Below are 24,678 nucleotides of genomic sequence, written 5' to 3'. Positions count from 1 at the left end.
TACTACATTAGGAAGAAGATGAAGAAGAAGATGGATATGACCAAAACAGGCAATTTGCTAAACGGCTCTACCAAAACCTTTTAACTTAAGTATGGCTTTGCACTGTTAATCATTCCTGCTAAACAATGACCTCATCAACCAGGAAGCTGGAGCCTACTGTATACAATTGGTCAACCTGTCAGTGTGAGTGTGTCCCACAAAAATTAAACAAAAGCAGGCATTTATCCTGCTGAAAGGGAAATTCACTGGTTGACCTAAATATGCACACTTCATGTCGCCTATGGATAAAAGAATATTCAAGTACCATAAAAGTACTGTACATAGAGACAGTTTAATTTGTTGCTCTCTCCTAAAAAGAATGAAAAAACAACTCTTTATGGTAGCGCTTTCATCAACAACACACCAAGTCCTGGTCCAACACGTTGACACATATGGTCGACCGTTTGGTGTTGACAAGTACTGCCTGTTGTAGTATTGTTAACTTCATTATTATTGCCAAGCAGTGGAATAACCATACTTGCCAACCCTCCGGATTTTCCCGGGAGACTCCCGGATTTCAGTGGCCCTCCCAAAAATCTCCTGGGGCAACCATACTCCCGAATTTCTCCCGATTTCCACCCAGACAACAATATTGGGCGCATGCCTTAAAGGCAGTGCCTTTAGCGTCCTCGCTCACCTGAAAAGGAGACTATTATATATGTCTCCGTTATCAATTGGTTTATCTATAACCCATAAAGCAGGCAGGCATGGAGCTATTTCTCAGCGTGTGTTTATTCCAGGCGGCACGTTAATACACTGACACACAACATCCGGATTCCCATCATGCATTGCTTCAAAACTACGGCAAGTACTAATGTCCAAAAACAACAGAGACGAAGCAGAAGAACGAATAAGACACACGGCGACGACGAGTAAGAAGAACAACTACGCTTGGAAGTTCTAAAATGATTGGAAAAAATAATTTCAGTTCATCCAAGACAGCTTGAAGAGGAAGGGGTATGCTGCATTCAAATTTTGTAGATCAGACCTCTCCATTGAACACGGTGGCCGAACACATATACTCATTCATGAACGGATTATTTATATACATACATGTATATATATATGAGAAATACTTAAAAATATATACCTACCTCCCATCAACACCCCCACCCATCTCCCTAATTCGTAGGTCTCAAGGTTGTTAAGAATGAGCATAACTAGTCCAAAGAGCATGGACATACACGGGTTCTTATTCTTAATCAAGGATTTGTGCAGCCGATTCCCATTCCGATCATCCATGAGTGAGATCGGCGATACTGATATGATCGCATGTACCAACCGTATATTTTTAAAAGTATTTATTCTAAGTGCTTTTGGCAGTTTAACAATATCAGCGATACCGGGTATTTAAACTAGTTCCTAAGTTCATCAATCAATCAGTGTTTACTTATATAGCCCTTAAGCACAAATGTCTCAAAGGGCTGCACAAGCCACATTGATATCCTCGGCTCAGATCCCAAATCAGTGCAAGAAAAAAACTCAACCCAATGGGGACATAGGGAAAACTTGGAAGGGGCAGCAGATGTGGGGACCCTCCCTTGGGTGACCGGTGCAGTGGATGCAGAGTGGATATCGTTAATGATAATGATAATGATAATGATAATGATAATGATAATAATAATAATAATAATAATGGATTAGATTTACTTTTTTTAGACACTCATAAAGCGCATCACAGAGAAGCGAGAACCCATAATTTATTTATCAGTATCATGCAGAGTCATGCTTTAAACCACGTTTTGAAAAGCCGTGCACTGCAAAACATGCTCATCGTATTGCAGCCATGAATCCTTACTTCCTCATTTTGACTTAAAAAAAAAAAAGTCAACACATATTTTTTTATTCATCAGTGTTTTGTAGGTTAAAGTGTTTTACATATTGTGCTCTCAAGTTAATGTTGCTGATCAATTTGAATGTATTATTTGAGTTTATTTAACTGTATTTTTCAGTAATAAATATTTCAAGTCGGTCAAAAAATGTTTTCACTTTAAATAAGATTAAAAAAATGTTTTAAATGTTTAATGTTAGAGACTAAAAAACAATGTTAATAAAATTGCTATATTTCTTTCTTTTTTCAAAAATGTTAGTAAGGTTACAGCTTTCTGCAGAGGTGTACTTAAAATAATTTATAGACAAATGATATTATTTGCAGTCGTGGTGCAGAATGGGAGGGGGGTGCGAAATGTAATCTTCTTCCTCTGGGAAGGGTGACAGAAAATATTTGAGGAGCACTGCTGTAAAAGTATCCATAAAAGAAGCAACAGTGTTTTAAAGGCAATTGTTGATTTGGTTTAGCAACAGCTTGAAGCCTCAACTGATAAGCACAGTGCTACATGTTGGCCTTGAAAGCTTGATAACTTTTATTTTTATTTTTTTGATTTGGGGTTGTTGCGAAAATTCCCACCAAACGGTGTGCAGTGAGCCTGAAAAGAAGGGAAATTCCTCCATAAAAAGAGAGACCGTGGTAAGTGCTGCCACATGTTCTATTTATAAACACAGCAAAGGGACTTTAGCCTCGTGGTTCAACTGCCTAGCAGACAGATTGATATATAAATCTTCAAACAAAGATAAAATGGCAAGAAGAAAACAAATAATTAATATTCTCCAAAATAAGAAAGTTAAATAGAGACCAACATCCAGTCACCATGAACAGATACTGTAGACCAATGAACCAAATATGCAAATGTCCTTAATGGACTTATGGCATCCAGATGACTGACATATCACTAAAAAGTTCTCATGTATTTGTGCAGTGAAAATAAATCTTGCAGTCATTTTCTATAATTTCATTGAGTTTTTGAGAGATTGGTAGATTACTACTTTTTCGCACATTATATTAGAGCAGGGGTCCCCAAACTACGGCCCGCCCAAAATCCGGCCTGCGCAGGCAGTCGAAAGTTAAAAAAAAAATAAAAAAAAATTTATTTTTCATTTTTATTTTTTTATATCTGTCCTTTCTAATTCATTTTAATGTTGTTACCTGTTGTGTCTCCAAGCCGCTCAGTAAAAATCATATTGTCGAAAAATGCATTTTCCCATCGATAACTTGACATCAGCGGCAAGTGTGCGCTCTTTCAGTCAATTAGTGCGCGAGGAATATATATCTATATATATATATATATAGATATAGATATAGATATATATATATATATATATATATATATATATATATCCATTTTCTACCGCTTATTCCCCTTTGGGGTCGCGGGGGGCGCTGGCGCCTATCTCAGCTACAATCGGGCGGAAGGCGGCGTACACCCTGGACAAGTCGCCACCTCATCGCAGGGCCAACACAGATAGACAGACAACATTCACACTCACGTTCACACATATATATATATATATATATATATATATATATATATATATATATATATATATATATATATATATATATATATATATATATATATATATATATATATATATATATATATATATATATATATATATATATGTATATATATATATATATGTATATGTATATATATATATATATGTATATGTATATATATATATATATGTATATGTATATATATATATATATATATGTGTATATATGTATATATATATATCGATTCTTGGGGTCGTGATTTGATTATATAGCGATTTTTTTCGAGTCAACACGATTCTCGATTCAAAAACGATATTTTTCCAATTCAAAACGATTCTCTATTCATTCAATACATAGGATTTCAGCAGGATCTACCCCAGTCTGCTGACATGCTAGCAGAGTAGTAGATTTTTTTTTAAAAGCTTTTATAATCGCAAAGGACAATGTTTTATCAACTGATTGCAATAATGTAAATTTGTTTTAACTATTAAACGAACCAAAAATATGACTTATTTTATCTTTGGGGAAAAATTGGACACAGTGTGTTGTCAAGTTTATGAGATGCGATGCAAGTGTAAGCCACTGTGACACTATTGTTCTTTTTTATTATTTTTATGAATGTCTAATGATAATCTCAATGAGGGATTTTTAATCACTGCTATGCTGCAATTATAACTAATATTGATACTGTTGATGATATTCATTTTTGTTTCACTACTTTTGGTTTGTTCTGTGTCGTGTTTGTGTCTCCTCTCGATTGCTCTGTTTATTGCAGTTCTGAGTGTTGCTGGGTCAGGTTTGGTTTCGGAATTGGATTGCATTGTTATAGTATTGCTGTGTATGGGTTTGTTGGATAGATTAAATAAATAAAAATAAAATAGATGAATAAATAAATAAAAAATTGATTTAAAAATAAAAAGAGAATCTCTTCTGAATCGCACAACGTGAGAATCGCGATTCGTATTCGAATCGATTTTTTTCCACACCCCTAATGTGTGTGTGTGTGTGTGTGTGTGTGTGTGTGTGTGTATATATATATGTATGTATGTATCCATCCATCCATCCATTTTCTACCGCTTATTCCCTTTCGGGGTCGCGGGGGGCGCTGGCGCCTATCTCAGCTACAATCGGGCGGAAGGCGGGGTACACCCTGGACAAGTCGCCACCTCATCGCAGGGCCAACACAGATAGACAGACAACATTCACACTCACATTCACACACTAGGGCCAATTTTAGTGTTGCCAATCAACCTATCCCCAGGTGCATGTCTTTGGAAGTGGGAGGAAGCCGGAGTACCCGGAGGGAACCCACGCATTCACGGGGAGAACATGCAAACTCCACACAGAAAGATCCCGAGCCTGGATTTGAACCCAGGACTGTAGGACCTTCTTATTGTGAGGCAGACGCACTAACCCCTCTGCCACCCTGTATGTATGTATGTATATATATATATATATATATATATATATATATATATATATGTATGTATGTATGTATATATATATATATATATATATATATATATATATATATATATATATATATATATATGTATGTATGTATGTATGTATGTATGTGTGTGTGTACACACATACAGCCCGGCCAAATTGTTTTAACCCAATGCGGCCACCGAGTCAAAAAGTTTGGGGACCCCTGTCTTAGAGCCTTATTCCAAAATGGAATTAAGTCATTTTTGTCCTCAAAATTGTACACACAATAACTCGTAATGACAATGTCAGAAGGTTTTTGTTAGAGCTTGTTGCAAATGTATTAAAAATAATGTTCATATGTATTCTTAGCCTTTGCCATGAAACTCAAGGGTGCTCCTGATTTTTGGGATCACATTTGGCTTAAGTCTTTAACATTTGTTTCCAACCAAAACCCTTCTTCTTTAAAGTCAGAATCAATAAAATGATGCCTGCAAGTTACACTCCTCTCCCTTAGTCCATCCTATTTTTTGTGAATCAATTTGACTGGAGCGCTCAATACCGAATTCCATATACTCTTATTCCCATAATTTGGAAATGGATGCACGCTGACGTCTTCTTTAGTTGTATTTGCTACAAACTGCAACATACTTAAAAATGTCTTCAAATTTTTAGTCAAAATTTTGGGATTTGGGATGAAGATGCTACCAAAACACATACTACGCAATATGGAGGCCTGTCCTGTCGTCCATGTTTTGGAGCTAAAAGTCTGCGTTTTCAAATGTGCTGAACTCATTTAAAAAAAAAAAAAGCCTAAAATCACGACTACTTTTTCTATTTTAAGGGGGAATTTTACGTTGGGACATAATTTTTAGGTCAAGAACTATGAAATACACTATTTTTCCGAAAGTATTTGGCCACCTGCCTTGACTCCCATTTAAACTTGAAGTGCCATCCCATTCCTAACCCATAGGGTTCAATATGATGTCGGTCCACCTTTTGCAGCTATTACAGCTTCAACTCTTCTGGGAAGGCTGTCCACAATGTTGCAGAGTGTGTTTATGCGAATTTTGATGTTGGTCGAGAAGGCCTCTGTTCTGATTCAACCTAAAGGTGTTCTATCGGGTTCAGGTCAGGACTCTTTTCAGGCCAGTCAAGTTCATCCACACCAGACTCTGTCATCCATGCCTTTATGAACCTTGCTTTGTGCATTGGTGCACAGTCATATTGGTTAATGGTTACAGCTGTAACCATTAAGAGTCATATAACTTGGTATTATCACGCCCTCATTGGGGTCCTTCAGGCAATAGAGGGGCTGTCACGCCAAATGTCTTCCGGGGGGAAGGTTTTTGTAGGGGGGAAGAAATTTGGCGTGACAAGGCCTGTACTGTCGTCCATGTTTTGGAGCTAAAAGTGTGTGTTTTCAAATGTGCTGAACTCTTTAAAAAAAAACAACCTTAAAATCCAGACTACTGTGTCTATTTTGGGGGGGAATTTCACGTTGCGACATAATTTTTAGGTCCAGAATTATGAAATACACTATTTTGCCGAAAGTATTTGGCCACCTGCCTTGACTCCCATTTAAACTTGAAGTGCCATCCCATTCCTAACCCATAGGTTTCAATATGATGTCAGTCCACCTTTTGCAGCTATTATAGCTTCAACTCTTCTGGGAAGGCTGTCCACAAGGTTGCAGAGTGTGTTTATACGAATTTTGATGTTGGTCGAGAAGGCCTCTGTTCTGATTCATCCCAAAGGTGTTCTATTGGGTTCAGGTCAGGACTCTTTTCAGGCTAGTCAAGTTCATCCACACCAGACTCTGTCATCCATGTCTTTATGGACCTTGCTTTGTTCACTGGTGCACAGTCATATTGGAAGTGGAAGAGGCCCGCCCCAAACTGTTCCCACAAGGTTGGGAGCATTAATTGTCCAAAATGTTTTGGTATCCTGGAGCATTCAAAGTTCCTTTCACTGGAACTAAGGAGCCAAGCGCAACTCCTGAAAAACAACCCTGCACCATAATTCCTTCTCCACCAAATTTCACACTCTGCACAATGCAGTCCGAAATGTACCGTTCTCCTGGCAACTTTCAAACCCAGGCTCTTCCAACAAACTGTCAGATGGAAAAGCTTGATTCATCACTCCAGAGAAGGGGTCTCCACTGCTCTAGAGTCCAGTGGCGACGTGCTTTACACCACTGCATCCAACTCTTTGCATAGGACTTGGTGATGCATGGCTTAGATGCAGCTGCTCGGCCATGAAAACCCATTCCATGAAGCTCTCTGGGTACTTTACGTGGGCTAATTGGAAGGTCACATGAAGTTTGGAGCTCTGTAGCAACTGACTGTGCAGAAAGTCGGCGACATCTTTGCACTATGCGCTTCAGCATCCGCTGACCCCTCTCTGTCAGTTTACCCAGCCTACCACTTCGTGGCTGAGTTGCTGTTGTTCCCAAATTCTTCCATTTTCTTATAATAAAGCAGACTTTGGAATATTTAGGAGCGAGGAAATTTCACGACTGGATTTGTTGCACAGGTGGCAGTCTGACAGTTCCACGCTGGAAATCACTGAGCTCCTGAGAGCGGCCCATTCGTTCACAAGTGTTTGTAGAAACAATCTCCATGCTTAAGTGCTTGACTTTACACAGCTGTGGCTGGGCCAAGTGATTAGGAGACCTGATTCTGATCACTTAGATGGGTGGCCAAATACTTTTGGCATTATAGTGCAAGTGCCAACTGTTGTAAGCCTTATAGGGGCCCTTTTAAATAGACTTGAATGGTTGCTGCACGCTCTCTCCCTGCCTTATTTTCCCACGTTATGCACACCCAAGTTCCGTATGCCAGGTAAGGGAAAGTTTGTTTCAAAGTACACCGGGTGGCAGTTCAGCTGTTGGGAATGTTGCAGTGCACTTGATTTGGAGGATTCTAGGGTGGACGGACAGGTAGTGCAACATTAGACACTTGTTTTTTCCTCATGTATCTGAAAGGCAGGCTAATTAGTGATGTTGATTCAGGATAACGAAGTATGTTCATAAGCAAGTGGAGATGGATAATGCTAATGTTTTCACATGTACGGAGACAGTAAACGACTGATCACCTGATTTGCATGTGCTGATATGCATGCTACTTTAATGTACACTTTCCCACCAGCCTCTTACACCCATCACTGCAAAAGTTAGTGGGGAGTGGCGGCTTCCTGTCTGGCTCACCCTGCCCCCTCCCACCCACAATTCCTTTGCTCACTTCCTGACTTTGACAGCGTACTCTGAGTCACTGACCTGCAATCACATTTGGAGATTAGGGAGAAATTTGAACACTACTGAGTAGTAGTGTGAACAGTAGTAAGCCCATTAACTTTTTGTTAAGAAGTTGTAAAATAAATAGACTTTAGACTTCCTTTTTATCGTCATTCAAATTTGAACTTTACAGCACAGATAAGAACGAAATTTCGTTACATAAACTCATGGTAGTGCAGGATAAAAAAAAAGCAATAAGGTGCATATATATAATTAAATAAGTATATATAAATAATATGTAAATATATATATAAAATAAATAAATATATATAAATAAATAAATAGATTACTGTACAGATAAATATATTGCACTTTTTCACATGCGTCCACGTTTATGGATGTATGTTATATTGTCTTTTTTATTCCAGCGAGTTAATCCATTTTGGGGGAAGTTGAGGGGATGATTTAATTATGATGCGTTCAAGAGTCTTACGGCCTGAGGGAAGAAGGTGTTACAGAACCTGGAGGTTCTGCTTCGGAGGCTGCAGAACCTCTTTCTAGAGTCCAGCCGTGAAAACAGTCCTTGGTGGGGGTGGGAGGAGTCTTTGCAGATTTTCTGAGCCCTGGTCAGGCAGCGGCTTTTTGCGATCTCCTGGATAGGAGGAAGAGGAGTCCTGATGATATTTTCCGCCGTCCTCACCACTCTCTGGAGAGACTTCCAGTCTGAGGCATTGCAGGCTCCAGTCCAGACAGAAATGCTGTTGGTCAGTAAGCTCTCTATAGTGCCGCCGTAGAATGTGGTGAGAATGGGGGGAGGGAGCTGTGCTCTTTTCATCAGACGCCAAAAGTGCATGCGCTGCTGAGCTCTTTTAACAAGAGCTCCGGTGTGTAGGGACGGCGTGGCGCAGTGGGAGAGTGGCCGTGTGCAACTCGAGGGTCCCTGGTTCAATTCCCACCGAGTACCAACCTCGTCACGTCCGTTGTGTCCTGAGCAAGACACTTCACCCTTGCTCCTGATGGGTGCTGGTTAGCGCCTTGCATGGCAGCTCCCTCCATCAGTGTGTGAATGTCTGTGTGAATGGGTAAATGTGGAAGTAGTGTCAAAGCGCTTTGAGTACCTTGAAGGTAGAAAAGCACTATAAAAGTACAACCCATTTATTTAGGGACCAGGTTGTATTGTCAGTTATCTGCACCCCCAGGAACTTGGTGCTGCTTACCATCTCCACCGCTGTGCCGTTGATGTAGAGTAGAGCGTGGCTGGACTGGTGCTTCCTGAAGTCAACGATGATTTCCTTGGTCTTGTTGACATTCAGGACCAGGTTGCTGGTTCTGCACCAGTCAACCAGATGTTTCACGTCCTCCCTGTTGCCTGTCATTATTGTCACGGATGAGGCCCACCACTGTCGTGTCGTCCGCATACTTCACAATGTGGTTAGTAGTGGACCTGGCGCAGCAGTCATGAGTGATTAACGTCAACAGCATCGGACTCAGGACGCAGCCCTGGGGTTAGCCGATGCTCAGGAAGATGGCACTGGAGGTGTTGTTGCCCACTCTCACAGATTGGGGTCTGTCTGTGAGGAAGTCAAGCAGCCAGTTGCATAGAGGGGTACTGAATCCAAGGGAGGCCATTTTGCTCACCAAGTGCGGCGTTATTTCGTGTTGAATGATGAGCTGAAGTCCAGGAACAACATCCGCATGTGTGTGCCCTTTCCTTCTAGATGTTCTAAGCTCAGGTGGAGTGCAGAGGAGATGTCGTACTCTGTGGAGCGGTTAGGGCGATAACCAAACTGGTATGGGTCGAATGTGGGGGGGAAGTCTCGAGACAATATATTCCTTTACCAGCCTCTTGAAGCACTTCATTATGATGGGGGTGAGGGCAACGGGGCGGTAATATAAAATATAAAATGGCACGAGTTGAATATTTATTATACCCCTGTGAAATAAAAATACATGTTGAACTATTTCAACAGTCTTTCCGCGGAGCTGTAATATACAATAGCTTTGAATTACTGATGAATGAAGATTAAATAATGTAATCAATCAGGGCTGAAGCATTATGATTTTATTTGTGTAAATGTAGCTGAAGGTAATTTGATAGAAAAGGATAAAGTTCTCAAATTAAGCAACCTAATAACTGTGATGTGTTATTGTATATACAGTGCAGTTTCCTATCAGTATATTTTACAGACCGTAAAGTCAGTGTCCTATGAGTTTATTTCACTTGCAGTACAGTATCATATCAGTATGTTGTACAGACAGTACAGTATCCTATCAGTATCTTTTTTGTACAGTAAAATCTATTTCACATACAGTACGGTGTCCTAGAATTTAGCATATTTTATGTACGGTACAGTATCTTATCTGTATATTTTATGTACAGTACAGCAGCGGTTCTCAACTGTTTTCAGTGATGTATCTACCCCCGTGAACATTTTTTTAACTCAAGTACCCCCTAATCAGAGCAAAGCATTTTTGGTTGAAAAAAAGAGATAAAGAAGTAAAACACAGCACTATGTCATCAGTTTGTGATTTATTAAATTGTATAACATTGCAAAACATTGCTCATTTGTTGTGGTCTTTCTTGAACTATTTGGAAAAAAAGTTATCAAAATATCTAAAAACTTGTTGATAAATAAACAAGTGATTCAATTATAAATAAAGATATCTACACATAGAAGTAATCCTCAACTTAAAGTCTCCCGTCCAAAGGCAAAACCTAGTAACTCACTTCTAACTGATTTTGAGAAAACAAAGGAAAACCAATCTATCTTGATGCTGTCTTACAAAGATCTACAAAGTCATCAAATGTATAGATGTTTTCTTGAGCTTTCATTTTCTTGCCGATTGAGCCATGGGTTGAATCTGCTCTCATGAACGTGTGCCCTTTCTCCAGATATTTTATTACAATCTCGGGTGGGCCCCATTCTGCGTTTGCACATTGGGCAAGAGCCGTGTACAATGTCCAGTTTTTATTTTGACCTCCACAGTTATCTGCCCAAAAGAGTATGCAAGGGGAAGAATCAAGAACAATACATTTAATGAAGGTGCTTGCAACGTCCTGGGCCAATCTTCCAAATATCCCCTCGTGCCATAATATCACATAATCAGGTTGACCGTCGGCCCCCGTTCGTGCAAATGTCTCATTAAAGACAATAAGGCGACTGACAAAGAAGCTCCGATTGGTCCCTTGAGATACTAGGTTTTTATGTTGTATCCACGCGGTTATGTGGTAGTTGCTAGGTCCTGCCATGCGCGTAACAGCTTACTTAAGAAACAAATTACAATATCGCATACACTAATGTAAAGCATATCACCTAGGAACTCCAAAATTATTATCATCTCAGTTTTGACCAAAATTGAGTTACTGGGTTTTGCCTTTGGACGGGAGAAGTACCCTCCTTGGGATTTGTAATAGAAATCCATCTGGATTCATCAACTTCATTATAAAAATTTCTTCACAAAAAAAGAAATCTTTAACATCAATATTTATGGAACATGTCCACAAAAAATCTAGCTGTCAACACTGAATATTGCATTGTTGTATTTTTTTTCACAGTTTATGAACTTACATTCATATTTTGCTGAAGTATTATTCAATAAATATATTTATAAAGGATTTTTGAATTGTTGCTGATTTTAGAATATTTTTTAAAAATCTCACGTACCCCTTGGCATACCTTCAAGTACCCCCAAGAGTACGCATACCCCCATTTGAGAACCACTGTCCTATTGTATTTACAGTGCAGTTTCCTATCATTATCTTTTTCAGACCGTACTGTGTCCTATCAGTATGTTTAACATGCAGAACAGTATCACATCAGTATCTTTCATGTACAGTACAGTATCCTATCAGTATCTTTTACGTACAGTAAAATCTGTTTCACATGCAGTACGGTGTCCAATAATTTAGCCTATATTACGTACATTACAGTATCTTATCAGTATATTTTATGTACAGTACAGTATCGCATAAGTATTTTATAATTTCAGTATACATGTATTTCACATACAGTACATTCTCATATCAGTATCTTTCACTAAAAGTATAGTATCATATTAGTGTCTTACAAATTCAGTATAGATTATTATTCAGTGTCTTGTGTGCTATTTTTTTTAAAGTGCACTTTTTAAATATCAATACAACCACATGACAGTCACTTCCTAAAAACACAAAGTTGCTTTTAAGAGCAGATTGGCGTTTCCTGTCACTCGGGGTGTGTCAGTAACTATGGCAACCGTATGAATTTTGTCTACCAACAAAAACAGCTTCCTCTTTTAAGGGATTACACAGGTTGCTTTTTTGTGACCATTGAGTTACTCTGCTCTGATTTAGACTCAGGACTACCACTCGCTCATCTTTGTCGTCAGTTATGCTTTACATTTAGTTCAGTTCTTACAAAACATACATTTTTTTTTAAATGTCCCAAAACAAATCCAGTACATTTTAGTACAGATCAGATCTCAATCAATTACTGTACTAGAATTTTAGTAGTTAAGTGTATTTTAGCTTAATTCTGAAATGTAACCACAGAATTAATATAGAAGAGAATTGGAAAATATTAATCTCGCTACCCTAATATGGATCCGATATATGATGGGCAATATGACCTACCTGTAATCCATTCATACATCCATTTTTCTTTAAGAATATATATCACAGTATATTATTTGGCATATAAATGATAATAGATCTATTTCAAAACGGGTTACAAAAGATCCTAAATTGGCTCCTGACGTATGCCGTAACATATTGGGTCATTTCCAGTTGTAGAATTTTGTCAAAACTATTATTAATCCACTTGTTAATTTACTTTTAATATCTGGTTACTTTCTGCTGCTGTGTTTTATCTACACTTCGGTTAAAATGTAAAAAGCATGTATTCTAATACTTAACATTAATTTTGAGTGATACTACAAATTTGGGTATTGATCCAATACTAAGTTGTTACAGGGGCAGTATTGATCATACCAATGCTGATACTTAAAATGTTGTAATCATATAAAAACACAGAAAGGTGTTGAACAAAATCAAGTGAATAATTAAATGTTTCCGTAATTCCTTTTTATTCAATACAATATTTTGAGCAAAATAAGTGAATAGAAGCAAAAGCAACTGATATAAATCTTTAGATTTTGGCTCTTCGAGTCCTTCTTTGTCCAGTGACTTATTTCCCAAGAGTTTAAACAATAACAAAAACGTATTTGTGATAATGGCAAAAAAATATATTTTATCACTGTGGTATTGACCATAAACTGATACCATAGTTTGCAACTATGGTATCAATACTGTTAACATACCAATCCACATACCAACTCCTGTTTACATACAACAGCTGTAGCTTAGCAGTTAACATATTGATTGAGACTTTTATTAGTAGATTCCACAGTACAGTACATATTCCGTACAATTGACCACTAAATGGTAACACCCGAATAAGTTTTTCAACTTGTTTAAGTTGGGGTCCACAATAATCAATTCATGGTATCCTCCTACAGTGGGTTGTTTAGCTATCATTCGTCCTCCAGTGATAATACTACTTGTAGGAAACGCAGCTCATTTGTCGTCATGCAGGCAAAGATTACTGACTTAGAAATGACTTCGCACTGTGAAGGAGCGTTCGCTACCAGCGAGGACACAACATTGCATTGAGGATGCGGTTGTTCGCTTCTCACTGTCAAATTTGTGGGATGAAGCTAGAATGTGTAATCAACATGCCTAGGATATAATAATAGTATTAAAACCTAAATTGTCAGCCAAATGTACGTATATCGTGCAACCCTAATTTGATACTGAGTCTTATCAGTTTTTGCTATCAGTATTTGGATCAAACCACCTCTAATTCCCCAAAAATGAATGTCAACATCTTGTTGCCGAGATAATTTAATTAATTCTGTCTTCTTGTGTATCCATCCATAAAAACTTCACTAACATGACCATCCTCTTCCCTTCAGGTCTGCCAGAGGACTGTACTGTTCAGACACCGGCATTCACTGATTCTGTGAGACTGTACAGACAAGCCAAGGGACACTATGGAACCTGGGATATGATGTGTGGAACTCCCCCACAGGTTGGACATTCTTAAGTCTTACTGACATTTTAAAACCTCAGTGTTGTGCTGGGTTGTGTTGTGCACATTGTCTATATTAGTCTTTTTCAAATAGTGGGGCAGGCCCCCCCGTCTTCTCAATGCTTAACCTAAACTTTTAGGAAAATAGAAGAATGGAAAATCAGTAAAATGGAAAAAAAAGTTGATTCAATATGCTTTTGTTTCATTCTATCCATTAAACCATATCCAATTGTATTTCCAATCCATAAAGTATGTGAAAATACTGTCTTAACATCACAAAATTCCACAATTATTGAATATTCCGCTTTAAATGTCTGCGGAAATTTCCTTTGATTCTGGGTCGGATGACATCACAATGGGAACGCTTGTGCACTATTACCATATCATCAGATCATCCATACTGGAAATATGCAAAAATTATGCAAACGTTAGAACAAGAGCCTGATGTTTGTCCTCAGCCTTTCCGGTAAGGTCTATTCAGGTGTACTGGAGAGGAGGCTACGCCGAATAGTCGAACCTCGGATTCAAGAGGAACTGTGTGGTTTTTGTCCTGGTCGTGGAACTGTGGACCAGCGCTCTACTCTCGGCAGAATCTTTGAGGGTGCATGGGAGTTTGCCTAACCAGTCTACATGTGCTTTGTGGACTTGGAGAAGGCATTTGAAGGTGTCCCTCGGGAAGTCCTGTGGGGAGTGCTCAGAGAGCGTGGGGTATCGGACTGTCTGATTGTGGTGGTACGCTCCCTGTATGATCAGTGTCAGAGCTTGGTCCGCATTGCCGGCAGTAAGTCGGACACGTTTCCAGTGAGGGTTGGACTCCGCCAAGACTGCCCTTTGTCACCGATTCTGTTTATAACTTTTATGGACAGAATTTCTTGGCGCAGTCAATGTGTTGAGGGGATCCGGTTCGGTGGCTGAAGGATTAGGTTTCTGCTTTTTGCAGATGATGTGGTCCTGATGGCTTCATCTGGCCAGGATCTTCAGCTCTCACTCGATCGGCTCGCAGACGAGTGTGAAGCGACTGGGATGAGAATCAGCCCCTCCAATTCCGAGTCCATGGTTCTCGCCCGGAAAAGGGTGGAGTACCATCTCCGGGTTGGGGAGGAGTCCCTGCCCCAAGTGACGGAGTTCATGTACCTTGTTTAATGTATCCAGTGGGGCATCACAAGGAATATCTGATATCGGCAAAAAAGCTATTATTGGACATCTCTAGTTAAAATATCGGGGCTTTTGGTGGTAACCTGACACCCTTAGTAAGAATGGTCAGTGCAATGAATACCACTGTGAGCTCTCGTATCAATCGTACTCCCACAATGTAAAGTAAATACAGTACAGGCCAAAAGTTTGGACACATCTTCTCATTTCAATGGGTTTTCTTTATTTTCATAACCATTGTAGATTGTCACTGAAGGCATCAAAACTATGACACCTGCGAAATGAAAACCATTTCAGGTGACTACCTCTTGAAGCTCATTGAGCGAATGCCAAGAGTGCACAAAAAAGTAATCAGAGCAAAGGGTGGCTGTTTTGAAGAAACTAGAATATATAAGATGTTTTCAGTTATTTTACCGTTTTTTTGTTAAGTACATAACTCCACGAGTTCATTCGTAGTTTTGAGGCCTTCAGTGACAATCTACAATGTAAATAGTCATGAAAATAAAGAAAACGCATTGAATGAGAAGGTGTGTCCAAACTTTTAGCCTGAACTGTATATATAAAAAAAATCACATCCACATCACAGACATGTTGACAACTAGAGGTTGGGAATCTTTAAGCTCCTCACGGTTTGATTACGATTTACTATTCAGGAGCTACGATTCAATTAAAAATCCATTATTAATGCATCTATGATTTATATATAGATGCAGTTTTACATTTATTTTATTTTCACTAAATAAGAGTTTATCACTTGCAACATTTAAAAAAACTGTGCATTTGTAATAAGAAACAGTTAATTTAATTACCATTACATTAATTATGTTATATTAACTGGAACATAAGTGCTTTATAATAAAGGAGCTGATCGGCATTACATTATTTACAACAAATAAATCGATTTATTTATAATTGACGTTTACTAATCGATTTTATCATCGTCCATGTCCAAATTACGACTAATCTAAAAATCGATTATCTACCCCACCCATACTGACAACGCTCCAGACAATGGTGTGCGTTTTGTTTACATACGGTTTTGGTAGCGCTTTTTTCGGTGGTCAAGTTTTTCGGTACATCACTTGTCAGTAGTGCACACATAATAGTCTTTGTATCAATTCATACTGTACTGACCAGCTAATGTTAATGTTGTATGGTGTGTCCAAACTTTTGGCCTGTACTGTATATGACATATACATGGGTACTGGGTACCGATGATGTTAGATCAGTCTCCTTATCTGTAGAAGTTCACCATGCGGGCCGGTTGTATTTTGATTTTTAAATGGTCCAGTGGGCTGGATGAAATACATTCCTGGGAAGGTCATGGTCCCTGCGTCGAGAGTTTGACACCTGTGTTGTATGAAGTCCTCTCAAAAAAGTGTGAGCAAATAGGAGACCGACTTCAATGGTTTCTTTCATTTAGGGCCTTGTAAGTTGTAAAAGCAGTGCCCCAGTACTTCATAAAGAATGTAGTATTTGTAGCAAACTTCCATGTACCAAGAGTTAACAGTATGAACCAAAGTCTTGGCTTGAGTCCTTGTTAAGTTTCCCTCTTTAGATGCCACGTGATTGATGAATTGGTAGGGGGGGAAACAACAAGAAACAAGGTGTTCTCCTCAATAAACCTGTGTTAGGAGAGCAATTAGCTGAACACACGTTGTTCACACACAACAAAGAAGAATGCATCAACACATGTAAACCAGCCTGTCAAAAATGCCAGTGCTGCTCCACCTTCAGCATCAACGGCATGCAATAGGTCACACAAACACATACCATTTAGCGCTCTCCTCTGAATGAGTCACTTTCATTTTGTGGGCTCCTAAATCACTTGTGTTCATTTGTTTAACATTCGCACTGCTTAGCGCTGATTTTTATGTGTTTTGTCTGCACGCTTCACCTCACTCATAGAACATGTGTCCCAATCTGGCACAGATTAACTGTAAATAATACACAATATGATTTGTATATTAAGGATACATTAACGTGTCTGACAAAATGTGCTATTCAGAGTGACATTTTTGTACTTACCATATTTTTCGGAGTATAAGTCGCTCCGGAGTATAAGGCGCCCCTGCTGAAAATGCATAATAAGGAAGGAAAAAAACATATATACGTCACACTGGAGTACAAGTCGCATTTTGGAGGGAAATTGATTTGATAAAGCCCAACACCAAAAATAGACATTTGAAAGGCAATTTAAGATAAATAAAGAATAGTGAAAAACAGGCTGAATTAAGTGTACGTTATATGACGCATAAATAACCAACTGAGAATGTGCCTGGTATGTTAACATAACATATTATGGTAAGAGTCATTCAATTAACTATAACATATAGAACATGCTACGTTTACCAAACAATCTGTCACCCCTAATCGCTAAATCCCATGAAATCTTATACGTCTAGTCTCTTACGTGAATGAGCTAAATGATATTATTTGGTATTTTACGGTAATGTGTTAATAATTTCACACATAAGTCGCTCCTGAGTATAAGTCGCACCAATGGCCAAACTATGAAAAAAAACTGCGACTTATAGTCCGAAAAATACGGTATGTCCATGTAGCAGTTTGGATGTAATGTGTCAAAAATTTATTGCATGAATCCATTCCTTCCATATGACAGTATTATTATTTTTTTATTGTTGTTGTTGTTGCAGAAGGTCCTTAAAAACAACAGAGCACTCCTCTAATAAAATAGCATAAAATACAACTGAATTTCAGTTTTAGTTAGGGATGTCCGATAATGGCTTTTTTGCCGATATTCTGGAATTTTCCAACTCTTAATTATAGCTCGGTTGGTAGAGTGGCCGTGCCAGCAACTTGAGAGTTGCAGGTTCGATTCCCGATTCCGCCATCCTAGTCACTGCCGTTGTGTCCTTGGGCAAGACACTTTACCCACCTGCTCCCAGTGCCACCCACACTGGTTTAAATGTAACTTAGATATTGGGTTTCACTATGTAAAGCGCTTTGAGTCACTTGAGAAAAGCGCTATATAAAATATAATTCACTTCAATTCACTTAATTACCGATTCTAATATCAACCGATGCCGATATATTCAGTCGTGGAATTAACACATTATAATGCCTAATTTTGTTGTGATGCCCCGCTGGATGTATTAAACAATCTAACAAGGTTGTCCGAACTAAATCAACTCAAGTTATGGAAAAAAATGCCAACATGGCACTGACATATTTATTATAGAAGTCACAAAGTGCATTTTTTTTTTTAACATTCCTCAAAACAGCAGCTTAGAATTTGGGACATGCTCTCCCTGAGAGAGCATGAGGAGGTTGAGGTGGACGGGGTTTAGGGTAGCAGGGGGTGTATATTGTAGCATCCCAGAAGAGTTAGTGCTGCAAAGTGTTCTGGGTATTTGTTCTGTTGTGTTTATGTTGTGTTACGGTGCGGATGTTCTCCCGAAATGTGTTTGTCATTGTTGTTTGGTGTGGGTTCACAGTGTGGCGCATATTTGTAACAGTTTAAAGTTGTTTATACGGCCACCCTCAGTGTGACCTGTATGGCTGTTGACCAAGTATGCTTTGCATTCACTTGTGTGTGTGAAAAGCCGTAGATATTATGTGACTGGGCCGGCACATAATATCCCTACGTCCTTTGTACACAGCACAGTTTTAAAAAGTCATAAATTTTATTTTTTGAAACCGATACCGATAATTTTGAAACTGATACCGATAATTTCTGGTATTACATTTCAAATCATTTATCAGCCGATAATGTCGGCAGTCCGATATGATCGGACATCCCTACTACAAACCTCTGTCCAGATAGAAGAAGCTGAAAATAACTCTTTAGGTAGTGCGATGCATCAGTTAAAATGGAGGAAGCTATCATCACTACCCGGTTGTTGTAGAGCAGTGTTTTCAACCTTTTTTGAGTCAAGGCACATTTTTTTCATAAAAAAAATCGGGAGGCAAACTACCTGCAGAAAACGTTAAAAACTGAAACTCCACCAGTTTGCCATGCCTTATTTTGAGTTTGTTGGTGTTTTCCTGTGTGTAGTGCTTTAGTTCTTGTCTTGCGCTGTTATTTTGGTGGCCCTTCCTGTTTTGTTGGTGCTTTCCTGTAGCAGTTTCATGTCTTCCTTTTGAGCGCTATTAACAAGCAAGGATATTTACGTTGTTGCTATCCTTCCCTGTGTGAACATTAATTGTCATGTCATGTACGGATGTACTTTGTGGACACCGTAGGTTTTTGCTGTTGTCCAGCATTCTGTTTCTGTTTACTTTGTAGCCAGTTCAGTTTCACTTTCATTTAGCATAGCCATTGCCTCTCCCTATCCCTTTCCCTTTTGTTCATTTTTGGTTTAAGCATTACATACCTTTTTACCTGCATACTGCCTCCCGCTGTGGTCTGCATATTGGGATCACAACAAATAATGCTCATCTCACCCGACACATTTTGACTTTTACAAAGTATTATGTACTTACCCTGCCGAGTTTTACACAGCACAGACAATAAGCAACGGCACATTATTTGCGGATTATAATTAGTGATTTGCAAAAAAATATTTTTTGGACCAATTAGGAAAGTTGCATAATTTTGGTTGAAAAACACTGTTACAGAGGGTGGCTGGAGACAACTGAGACTCACCAATTAATTTACCCGACACTCTTACAATTTGGTTTAGGAAATTATTTTCCTTTAGTGACAGGTGACTGAACCATGAGACCAGGGAGATGGACAAAACAGATTCTTGTCTAGTCAACATTAAATTGAGAGTTTTCTCAGACAGTTCAAACATTGGTGAGCCTGTTTACACACCGCATCACAGTTAGCATCAAATTTCAGTTGTTGGTCAATTATAGTCCCAGGTTATTTATACCTGTGCACATATTCAATGACCTAGTTTGTATTCACTGTTGGCTGGTTCACATGGGGTGTCTTCCTATAGTCGATCAGCATGTCTTTTGTTTTTAATAAGTTGAGCTGGAGGTAAGACTCATCACACCAGCGTAGAAAGTCATCCTAATTGCTTTCATCTCCATTTAGCAAACTAACAATTACTGAATCATCAGCATATTTGATTATTGTTCTGTTGTCATATTTACTCCCGACACATGTTTGTGTACAAAATAAATAACAGGGGAGACAACACACAACCTTGTGGTGAGCCGGGAGAAGGACCTTTCCTGACAGACAAAGTACCATTGATCCTGACTTTCTGGGTCCTGTTCGTTAAAAAGTTAAGGATCCAGCCCAGGGATCGGGCACCTTTTTGGCTGAGAGAGCCATGAAATCCAAATATTGTAAAATGTATTTCCGTAAGAGCCACATAATATGTTTTAACACTGAATACAATGCATGCATTTTTAAGTAAGACAAACATTTTTAGAGTATAATAAGTCTCTTATTCTTTTCGATAACTTTGTTATTCTGAAGCTAACCAATAATAAATAAAATACTTCCTTCCATTAATGCGACCCTCCTGTACCCCGAAGGACAGCTGGGGTTGGCTGAGCCACCCGCAACCTTGAACAGGTGCGGTAGAAAACGGATGGATTGATTAAAGTGCATGAGAATGTTTTATTATTTGAACGTTATTTTTAACACTGTTATTTCCAGCGGAATTATTCATTACTTATCGTGTTAAGCAATGTCAGCTAAGATTTATCTGAGAGCCAGATGCAGTCTTCAAAAGAGCCGCATCTGGCTCGCGAGCCATAGGTTCCCTGCCCCTGATCCTGCCCATCAAGTTATTAGTCAGGATAAAGTGCTCAGTCATCCCGCTAATCAGAATATGCAGCTGGATCGTATTAAAAGCTGATGAAAAGTCTACAAATAAAAGTCCGCCGTGAGTTCCATTTTTGTATACATAAGCAGATGAATGAATGCTTTGCTAACACACTCTCCAAATACTTGCTCATTTACGCTTTCATCTCGCCTCGCATTGACTATTGTAATTCTGTTTTATCTTGTTTCAACAAGTCAACTCTAAAGAGACTTCAAACTGCACAGTATGCGGCTGCCAGACTTATGACCGGTGCACACAGAACAGCCTACATTATCCCCATTCTATCAAGTCTTCATTGGCTTCCAGTCAAATGCCGCGTAAAGTTTAAGATTTTAGTCCTGATTTTCCGTTCATTGCATGGTGGGGCCTTATGTATATCATTGATTTGTTGTGCTCTTAAAGTCAGTTTAAGAAAAAAAGAAAAAAAATACTAACAATAGGGGTATTTTATTAGATTAGATTAGATTAGATAGTACTTTATTTATTCCGTCAGGAGAGTTTCTTCAGGAAAATTAAAATTTTCAGCACAATCCCTTACAAAAAAAGATGAGATACAGGTAAACAAGGGTGGGGGTGGGGGGATAGAAGATTAAAATAAAATTTAAAAAATCGGTCTTAGCCTGGGCCATGGAGAGGGGGTGCAGACTGAGGCCAAGGGAAAAAAACAACTCATAGCCATAGTACACATCCCTCTTACATGTGTGTAAGAGGGAAACATCAAACATCAAAGAACACAGAGGACATTAAAGACATTAAAGCAGCAGATACAACCAGACACTTTTACATTTAGCTATGAATAAAAAGTAAAAGAAACATATACACTGTGGTGGCCTTCGCGGTGTTCCACGCAATCGTCAGCCGGGGTGGAGGAAGCATGGCCAGAGACAGGAGCAGACCCAACAAAGCAACCAAGACAGCTGACTCCACTCTCGGCCAATGTCCAGTCCGCATGGATGAGTGACGATACGTCCAAGGTGACTAAGGTGTCCGACACCTGCTCACCCAACCAAGACACCGCGAAGCCTCTCCGTCCCAGCGCTCAGTGCTAGCTCCGCAGCCCTGTCCCCTCATCCTTATCGCCTCCAGTCCCTCCAAACCGACTCTGGTGTAGCAGAGACCCAGCAGCTGGTCTCCATGCCAAAAGGCTTCCGGGAGGCAGATCCAGAAGTCCACAAAAAAAGCACCACAGAGGTCACAAAAGTGCCACCCCTTGTCACACAGTCCCAAAGGGTCCCGGACCAAAAGGCAAAAAAATATAATAACACATGAAAACAAGAGGGAAACTCAAAAGGATGACACAAGAGCACAGAGCTCCTGCCAACAGCAGCCACTACAGCAGCGCCATTTACTATTTGAACAAAGCAAAATTATCTGCCAACAGAACAAGAAAATTTGTCTTGTCAAGACTTTCCGAAACAAGTAAAATTAGCTAACCTCAATAAACCTCTTAAAATAATAATATTCTCACTAATAACAAGTGCACTTTCCTTGGTAGAAAAAAAAAAGAGACCTTTTTACTCAATATGTTGAAAAACATTCTAAAATTACAAAAATGCTAGTCCCAGTATCCTGACATAATAATATGTCCTTGGCATTACATTTGTTGAAACCAGCAAACTTATTCTAAAAACGAATTTATTGTTCTTGATGGAAACTCAACAAGGCAACCACTTGTTACTCTCAGGGTCTCCTAGCAACTCAGGCAAATCATATGGTCTAAAAATGCATGTTTCCATCGACAACATGACATCATCGCGCCAAGTGCGTGCTCTTTCAGTCAATTAGTGTGCATATATCCAGCCCAATTTTTTTTAAATTGTAATTTGGAAGAATTTATCTGAATGTGCATGAACTATTTCTGTTCAAAATTGTTTGAAATGTTAAATGTTTAAATATCAACTGTCAGTTTACTGTACTGTGCCAACTGTACTACTATATGAGTATGTATTTTATATTGTTTCATTGAAAACAAAACAGCAAAGTCCATTTGGCTGTCATCTGTTTTAATTATGAGGCACAATTATGTCAAAATCATGATTTTTTTTTTTTTTCCATGCTTGAAATGAGAAATGATTACTTTAAAAAAGTAGTTTTATACTTGTGAGTGTTGATGATACAGCTTTGCAACAGTTGATATTCTAGTTTCAAGCATGTTTTACTCAATATAGGTCATAACATCTCAGCAACTAGCTGTAATATCTTACTGAGATCATTTAGGACCAAAACCCTTAAAACAAGTAAAACACTCTATAACGTAAAATCTGCTTAGTGAGAATAATTCTATTATTTGACAGAAAATAAGCAATTATCACCCTTATTTGAGAAATTTATTCTTACTTACATTTCACTTTTTGCAGTGTATTCTTCAGGGTGCAGCTTTCGGTCTTCAGGCCAGGGTCTCCCTAATGATCCCAAAAACCTTTTTTTAAAACTTGTGGATACCTGGCATTCCAGACTGTAGCCCCCAGGCTCTGGAATGACTTGAACCAGTCCCTTTGTGAGCTTGACACTCTGTTGCCTTTTTTAATAACATTTAAAAACTTGGCTTTTTAGCAAAGCTTTTAGTTAATGGACTTAACTTTTGTTTTTAATCCGCTTTTTTTATCCTTTTGTATTTTATTTATAATTTTTCCCTGTTGTTTAAATGTAATTGTTGTTTTAATTCACCTACGTTTTGTACAGCACTTTGTTATAATCATACATAGTGTTGGATGTAGAGAACATACAATTATTCATTGAATCGAAAATACTGAAATTCCATGACAATGTGAATTTGCAAACAGCTAAAATTATACACAAAGCACATTACAATCTCCATCCATCCATCCATTTTCTACCGCATATTCCCTGTTGGGGTCGCGGGGGGCGCTGGCGCCTATCTCAGCTACAATCGGGCGGAAGGCGGGGTACACCCTGGACAAGTCGCCACCTCATCGCAGGGCCAACACAGATAGACAGACAACCTGTTACCCAATAATCTACAACAATTCTTCTCAACAAAAGAGAAGAAATTAAATCTTAGAGAAAAATGTAGCTTAAAACATTTGTATGCACGTACAACACTTACGACCTATGAATATGTGGAATTAAAAATTATGGAATGGATCATGCAAAGAAATCGAACAATGTACTAATATGACACACTTCCAGAAACTTTTCAAACTTAAAGTGTTTACAAAGTACAAACCCCGTTTCCATATGCGTTAGGAAATTGTGTTAGATGTAAATATAAACGGAATACAATGATTTGCAAATCACTTTCAACCCATATTCAGTTGAATGCACTACAAAGACAAGGTATTTGATGTTCAAACTCATAAACTTTATTTTTTTTTGCAATTAATAATTAACTTATAATTTCATGGCTGCAACACGTGCCAAAGTAGTTGGGAAAGTGCATGTTCACCACTGTGTTACATCACCTTTTCTTTTAACAACACTCAATAAACATTTGGGAACTGAGGAAACTAATTGTTGGAGCTTTGAAAGTAGAAGTCTTTCCCATTCTTGTTTTATGTAGAGCTTCAGTCGTTCACCAGTCCGGGGTCTCCGCTGTCGTATTTTACGCTTCATAATGCGCCACACATTTTCCATGGGAGACAGGTCTGGACTGTAGGCGGGCCAGGAATGTACCCGCACTCTTTTTTTTTTTACGAAGCCACGCTTGGA

At 38.7% G+C, this 24,678-nt stretch overlaps 1 protein-coding gene across 2 annotated transcripts in view; it reads left to right on the top strand.

Moving 5' to 3' along the window:
* LOC133536409 (protein Niban 2-like) overlaps positions 1-24,678 on the top strand; it is a 103,094-nt gene that overhangs the window by 61,122 nt on the left and 17,294 nt on the right. For both annotated transcript variants that reach the window (XM_061876903.1, XM_061876902.1), the window contains one exon: positions 13,992-14,107. In XM_061876903.1, the coding sequence (XP_061732887.1) occupies positions 13,992-14,107 (116 nt within the window). The remainder of the gene's footprint in view (positions 1-13,991; positions 14,108-24,678) is intronic.

Source organism: Nerophis ophidion, linkage group LG17 (assembly GCF_033978795.1).
Source record: "Nerophis ophidion isolate RoL-2023_Sa linkage group LG17, RoL_Noph_v1.0, whole genome shotgun sequence".
Taxonomy (NCBI): Eukaryota; Metazoa; Chordata; class Actinopteri; order Syngnathiformes; family Syngnathidae; genus Nerophis; species Nerophis ophidion.
The sequence above is the reverse complement of the archived record's forward strand: the minus strand, read 5'-3'. Positions and strand labels throughout refer to the sequence as shown.